This window comes from Notolepis coatsorum (genome assembly GCF_963971535.1).
Source record: "Notolepis coatsorum genome assembly, chromosome: 4".
NCBI classification, from domain to species: domain Eukaryota; kingdom Metazoa; phylum Chordata; class Actinopteri; order Aulopiformes; family Paralepididae; genus Notolepis; species Notolepis coatsorum.
In genome coordinates, this window is record NC_140168.1 from 40,220,240 (window position 1) to 40,227,943 (window position 7,704).

The 7,704-nt window shown below is 47.4% G+C and overlaps 1 protein-coding gene across 1 annotated transcript in view; it reads left to right on the plus strand.

The window, feature by feature from the left end:
* The first annotated feature begins 2,250 nt into the window (after positions 1-2,250).
* nhsl3 (NHS like 3) overlaps positions 2,251-7,704 on the plus strand; it is a 79,406-nt gene continuing 73,952 nt past the window's right edge. The window contains 3 exon segments of the mRNA XM_084313580.1: positions 2,251-2,381; positions 3,950-4,148; positions 4,151-4,321. Of these exon segments, the coding sequence (XP_084169706.1) occupies positions 4,091-4,148; positions 4,151-4,321 (229 nt within the window). The 5' untranslated portion in view covers positions 2,251-2,381; positions 3,950-4,090.

The following is a 7,704-nucleotide window of genomic DNA, read 5'->3' on the forward strand; positions in this document are numbered from 1 at the left end:
AAAACCTTTTTCTCCCTCCTCTTTTAAGTCTATGTTCTATCCCTTAGATATATGACATGAGCCCAGGACTTCACCTCTATAACTGATAGCAGTAACCCGAGGTCATGTGCCAGAATTAGCCCGGGAATCTCAGCGGACAGGTAATTTAGGTGGCCTCGTCGGAGAGGCTAAATGGAGACAGCAGTGACCCACTGGCCCCTGCCTGGAGATGATGCCTGTTTATGACAGCGCTCACCGTTATGCAACGGATCTCGTGACTCTGAGCGACACCGATGGGTTTCTTGTGACTCCCCTTCGGATGACAATGGATCATTTAATTGTCTCTAATAGACCTTTTTCAGTGGACCGCCTGCGTTGCTATGGGAACAGCCCGGGCCCTGAGTGTATCCCCCATCTGTCGGCTGTTGTATTAGAACACTGTGGCAGGAAATACACCCATTTAGAATGTTTATGTTGTCAAGATTGAAACGGTCTCTAGACTCGTGAACCCTGAGTGGAAGGTCTGCAAAGTTGCAAAATGTTTGTGATTGGAGGATCAAGAAAGGAAGGCGGGGCTTGAGATAGGTAAATTATATAATTTCTTTCATGGATAAAGAATACACGTATCATTTTGGTATAATCCCAAATGTACATAGGCTATATTCTTCTGAATAGCAATCATCGCAGAATCATAATACTACTGTATACTATTGTATCTGTAGCATAATATACCACCCAGCCTTATATACAGTCAACTTTCTGTAATGTTTCTCCTCCCTCTGTTCCCCCAGGGCGCTCCTCTTCTCCCCCCTCCCCTCCTCCCTCCATCCTTTCCCCCCTCCTCCCCTCCACCCCTCAGCCCAGAGAATCCTTTCTACATTCAAACCAGATGAGCCGGTCCCACGATACATGCATTAACACACACAGACACACACACACACACACACACACACACACACACACACACACACACACACACACACACACACACACACACACACACACACACACACACACACACACACACACACACACACACACACACAGGGACACACACACACACACAGGGACACACACACACACACACACACACACACAGGGACATGCACACACACACACAGACACACAGGGACATGCACCCCACCCCCTTCCGACAACTGACTGAGTGTCTCCCACATACTATGATGTAATGTCCTCTCTGATGGACGCCATGGTGTAACGTTAGACACAGCAGTTTGTCTAATACTTCCCAATACTTTGGACTCCAGCCAGGCCTTTAAGGTAAGAGCCCCATTGTGACTCACCCTATACCTGTCAGTATGTGCATGTGTGTGTGTGCATCTGTGTGCATGTGCGTGCGTGTGCACGTATGTCAGACATGTCTAACCGTGGGACATGGAGGTGCCGCCTCTCTGTTGAGTGACAAGAAAAGAGAAAATCTCACTCTCTCAGCAGGAGAGACAAACGAACCCCCTCACCTTTGCGCTACACACCTGGACCTATTCACCTCTCAACACTGGACTTTCCCGCTCTGCTTTTTGGACCATTTTCTGGGAACTACAAACTACAACTTTTAAATATCCATTTTTGTTTGTTTGTTTGTTTGTTTTAGCTCAAGAGACGGCTGGACATTAGCTGCATTGCTCCTATACCCTCTTTGCATTACCCGTTTGACTCGTCACCCGCTACACCAGAACCCATTGTGACTGAACTACCGTTAGCTAGACGCACCTATTTATTGCCACTTTGAAGTGGATATTATTCGTCCCCCTTCCAAGGTGTGTCTGCCGTCCCTCCCGGTGGCTGCCATGCTTCCAGGCCCTGGGGCACCCCTCCTCGGGGAGAGAGCGGGATGTGACTGCACCTGATCCCCGGAAAAGGAGGATATAGGATAAGAGGAGAAGACAGAAAGGAAACCCAGGAGAGTGAGAGAGAGGGAGAGAGAGAGAGAGAGAGAGAGAGAGAGAGAGAGAGAGAGAGAGAGAGAGAGAGAGAGAGAGAGAGGGGCATAGTGTTGCGCGTGTCTTATCAATTGGAGACGGCAGGAAACTCTTAGTTATGGCGTGTTACCACTGAGTTTGAGATAGAGATCAGCACTGAAGGCTAACACTGGTCCGGCTGTGCGGCACGGCTAACGGAGCTAGCGCCGCGGCTAACTGTGCTAACACCATTGTGAGAAGTGGGAGGAGAGGCTGGCCCAGGGAGGGAGGGAGGGAGGGACTGGCTGCTGAGAGAGAGAGCATGGAGCTTCATTCACTCTCACACTGCTAACACACACACACAGAGACACAGCAGCCTGCGCCCAGACAGACAGAGAGAGAGAGAGAGAGAGAGAGAGAGAGGGAGAGAGAGAGAGGGAAAAGAGGGGAACAGGAGAGGAGAGGACAAAGCAAGTTCGCTGAGTAAGTTGTACATTTTGTGACTGCTTTAAAAAACAAAGTTTGGTGCTTTAGTGTATTAAAGACTGAGTAAGGGTTCAGATGGGGTTTGTGAGTGTGTGTGTTTGCGCGTAGCGTGTGTGTGTGTGTGTGTCACAGTTCTTCCAATCCGTATGTGTCTTTGGGTGAATGTTATAGATATGCATTAATGTGCGACAACTGTCATTTCTTTGTTTAATTTCTCCTGCTCTCTCTGGCATTCATATGCGTGCAAAAACACACACACACACACACACACACACACACACACACACACACACACACACACACACACACACACACACACACACACACACACACACACACACACACACTTCTCCTGATGTGAACCACATGTAACAAATGCACACATATACACACACACACTCGTGCACACAAAGTTAACACACACACACACACACACACTGTACTGCTTCAGCTCTCCTCCCTCGGGCGACCTTGCTACATACACACACAAAAATGAAAGAATAGAGAGAGCAAGGGGGAGAATAGAGAGAGCGAGGGGGAGTGGGGGCGGATAAAGAGACAACTTTTAGTAGGACAGTGTGGGAATGTTGGTACTTCTAACGACAGACTGCCTGGACCCAGGCTTCACTCACACACTGCTCTTTCTTTCTTCTTCTTCTGTTGGTCTTTACAGTCTCTGCCTGGACCCAGGCTTCACTCACACACTGCTCTTTTTTTCTTCTTCTTCTTCTTCTGTTGGTCTTTACAGTCTCTGCCTGGACCCAGGCTTCACTCACACACTGCTCTTTCTTTCTTCTTCTTCTGTTGGTCTTTACAGTCTCTGCCTGGACCCAGGCTTCACTCACACACTGCTCTTTCTTTCTTCTTCTTCTTCTGTTGGTCTTTACAGTCTCTGCCTGGACCCAGGCTTCACTCACACACTGCTCTTTCTTTCTTCTTCTTCTTCTTCTTCTTCTTCTTCTTCTTCTTCTTCTTCTTCTTCTTCTTCTTCTTCTTCTTCTTCTTCTTCTTCCTTCTTCTTCTTCTTCTTCTTCTTCTTCTTCTTCTTCTTCTTCTTCTTCTTCTTCTTCTTCTTCTTCTTCTTCTTCTTCTTCTTCTTCTTCTTCTTCTTCTTCTTCTTCTTCTTCTTCTTCTTCTTCTTCTTCTTCTTTCTTCTTCTTCTTCTTCTTCTTCTTCTGTTGGTCTTTACTGTCTCTGCCTGAACCCCCTCCTCTCACCTTTTGGCTCTTATTCCAACTGTAATCATTCTATTTGTGTCCATCGTGTTCTAATTAACGTTTCTCATATCTCTTATTATTTGGCACCGCCTCTCCATCCTCTCTCTCCTCTCTCTCCCCCCCCTCGCACTCGTTCTCTCTCGCTCTTGTTCTCTCTCTCTCTCTCTCTCTCTCTTCTCTCTCTCTCTCTCTCATCTCTCTCTCTCTCTCTCTCTCTCTCTCTCTCTCTCACTCTCTGCTTTGTGTTCTGCAATGCAGTGTCTGACTGTGCACTGTGGTTCCTCTCCCTCTCGGTCTCCCTCTGTCTCTCTCTCCCTCTGACCCATGTTCCTCTCATTGTTATCCCAGGTGCTGACAGACAGATACAGTGAGAGATTGAGCGTGGCGACAGCGGCACAGAGAGGGGGGACCCCGGGCCCTGTGACCCCCTCCCTGAGAAGAAGGGGGGGGCCCAGCCTTCGGTCGACTCCCTGCAGGAACTCCAGGAACATGTCCCGGAGGAGCTCCGCGGGGGACCTGGTGCCCAGGGACATCTCCGAGATCTTAGCCCGGAGGGGAAGGCGCACCGCGGGCAGAAGAAGCCGGGAGGCTCCCTGGGCCAGGCCTTCAGCTGGTTGAAAGGCAGCCGCAAGAAGAAGAGCGTCGGTAACGGACAGAGTCGGACGGGGATCGGAGCGACGGAGGGAAAAGCGGGACATCAGAACCACGACCCTGCGAAAGGTGAGCGGGGAGACAGACTCGGGATCTAAGGTCGGATTAAACAGGAATTTGCAACCGATTAACCCCCCCGTGATCTCAGACATAAGGAGTATCTGTGAACATGGACCCGTCTCCAAACACTAGAGAGCCGATGCTCTGAGGTGATGGAGCTCTGCCACTGGCGTGGCGTTGGATTCAACTTAGCCTTATTTAATCTTGGTGTAACACAGTTAGGCCCGTGTCTCCAACCTGAGTGCTGTCATTTATGTCTACAGTCAGTGGCCTGCTTGTAAACCAAGGAACAACACGCTCCCCACAAACTGTCATCTTCACTTGCAATTAGAGCTTTGATCGGGCCAAATAATCAGGCTGACCCTCCATGACCCCGTGTGGGCTCTGTCTGGGCCTGCACCACAGCAGTAGCCTGGTTAAAACATGAAGTTCCCTTGTTTTAAGGTCACAGTGAGCACCGTTCTGGTGCTGTTGTTATACTGAGTGCCCAGTGGCCAAGCACACATCCACTATGAGTCACTGGTTCATATTAAAAGATATATATATATATATATATATTATATATAGTATATATATATATATATATATATATATATATAATATATATATATATATATATATATATATATATATATATATATATATATATATATATATATATATATATATTATATATATATATATATATATAATCATTTTAGAGAAATTATGGCCAGGCCTGGCTCTAACGTGGGAAGGTCGGGCAAAGCCCAATCGGATTTGGGCAGAGAATCAAAGCTTGCTCTACTTGTAATTACGATTGATTTTCGAAGCCTCGTACATCAAAGTCTCGAGAGATGTTCACAACGAAACTCACATTCGGAGCCGGCCGTTTCAACCAGGCGTGATTCTGCCAGGCAGTACCGCTGACACCAAATCAATCACAACTATCATCGGTTGTCATCAGAAATCACTGCATTGTCGCGTGTTACGCGGTAATCCAATTACTGTGTAACAGAAGCTGTAGATTAATTGATACAACGCACACTGCTGCCATTGTTTTCTTACAATTATACTCTGACGCCGGCTTGCGTCAGAGACCCTGAAATCAACAACTGATTAGAACGGCAACTGTGTACAACTGCTCACAAGATTATTCTGCCTCGTGAGGCTGCAACACCCCCCTTCAAGGCCGGGACAACTGGACACAGATAAACAAGTCAAAATATTGTTTGGAATCTCTTGTTTTGCTCGTTTGTCAGACCTCTAATTCAGTTTTGGTTGTGTCTTTCGTGATGTGGGACTGCAGAGATCCAGGTGTTTACAGATGTGGGACTGCAGATATTCAGGTGTTTACAGCTGTGTACTGCAGAGATCCAGGTGTTTACAGCTGTGGTACTGCAGAGATCCAGGTGTTTACAGAGTGTGGTACTGCAGAGATCCAGGTGTTTACAGATGTGGTAATGCAGAGATCCAGGTGTTTACAGATGTGGTAATGCAGAGATCCAGGTGTTTACAGATGTGGTACTGCAGAGATCCAGGTGTTTACAGATGTGGTACTGCAGAGATCCAGGTGTTTACAGATGTGGTAATGCAGAGATCCAGGTGTTTACAGATGTGGTACTGCAGAGATCCAGGTGTTTACAGATGTGGTGCTGCAGAGATCCAGGTGTTTACAGCTGTGGTACTGCAGAGATCCAGGTGTTTTACAGATGTGGTAATGCAGAGATCCAGGTGTTTACGATGTGCTACTGCAGAGATCAGGTGTTTACAGATGTGGTAATGCAGAGATCCAGGTGTTTACAGATGTGGTACTGCAGAGATCCAGGTGTTTACAAGCTGTGGTACTGCAGAGATCCAGGTGTTTACAGATGTTGGTACTGCAGAGATCCAGGTGTTTACAGATGTGGTAATGCAGAGATCCAGGTGTTTACAGATGTGGTAATGCAGAGATCCAGGTGTTTACAGATGTGGTACTGCAGAGATCCAGGTGTTTACAGATGTGGTACTGCAGAGATCCAGGTGTTTACAGATGTGGTAATGCAGAGATCCAGGTGTTTACAGATGTGGTACTGCAGAGATCCAGGTGTTTACAGATCGTGGTGCTGCAGAGATCCAGGTGTTTACAGCTGTGGTACTGCAGAGATCCAGGTGTTTACAGATGTGGTAATGCAGAGATCCAGGTGTTTACCGATGTGCTACTCTGCAGAGATCCAGGTGTTTACAGATGTGGTAATGCAGAGATCCAGGTGTTTACAGATGTGGTACTGCAGAGATCCAGGTGTTTACAGCTGTGGTACTGCAGAGATCCAGGTGTTTACAGATGTGGTACTGCAGAGATCCAGGTGTTTACAGATGTGGTACTGCAGCAGAGATCCAGGGTGTTTACAGATGTGGTAATGCAGAGATCCAGGTGTTTACAGATGTGGTAATGCAGAGATCCAGGTGTTTATCAGCTGTGGTACTGCAGAGATCCAGGTGTTTACAGCCTGTGGTACTGCAGCAGAGATCCAGGTGTTTACAGATTGTGGTAATGCAGAGAATCCAGGTGTTTACAGATGTGGGTAATGCAGAGATCCAGGTGTTTACAGCTGTGGTACTGCAGAGATCCAGGTGTTTACAGATGTGGTACTGCAGAGATCCAGTGTTTACAGATGTGGTACTTGCAGCAGAGATCCAGGTGTTTACAGATGTGGTACTGCAGAGATCCAGGTGTTTACAGCTGTGGTAATGCAGAGATCCAGGTGTTTACAGCTGTGGTACTGCAGAGATCCAGGTGTTTACAGATGTGGTACTGCAGCAGAGATCCAGGTGTTTACAGATGTGGTGCTGCAGAGATCCAGGTGTTTACAGATGGTGGTAATGCAGAGATCCAGGTGTTTACAGATGTGGTACTGCAGAGATCCAGGTGTTTACAGATGTGGTAATGCAGAGATCCAGGTGTTTACAGATGTGGTGCTGCAGAGATCCAGGTGTTTACAGATGTGGTAATGCAGAGATTCAGGTGTTTACAGATGTGGTACTGCAGCAGAGATCCAGGTGTTTACAGCTGTGGTACTGCAGCAGAGATCCAGGTGTTTACAGATGTGGTACTGCAGAGATCAGGTGTTTACAGCTGTGGTGCTGCAGAGATCCAGGTGTTTACAGATGTGGTAATGCAGAGATCCAGGTGTTTACAGATGTGGTACTGCAGCGAGATCCAGGTGTTTACAGCTGTGGTACTGCAGCAGAGATCCAGGTGTTTACAGATGTGGTACTGCAGAGATCCAGTGTGTTTACAGCTGTGGTACTGCAGAGATGCAGGTGTTTACAGATGTGGTACTGCAGAGATGCAGGTGTTTACAGATGTGGTAATGCAGAGATCCAGGTGTTTACAGATGTGTGGTACTGCAGATATCCAGGTGTTTACAGAT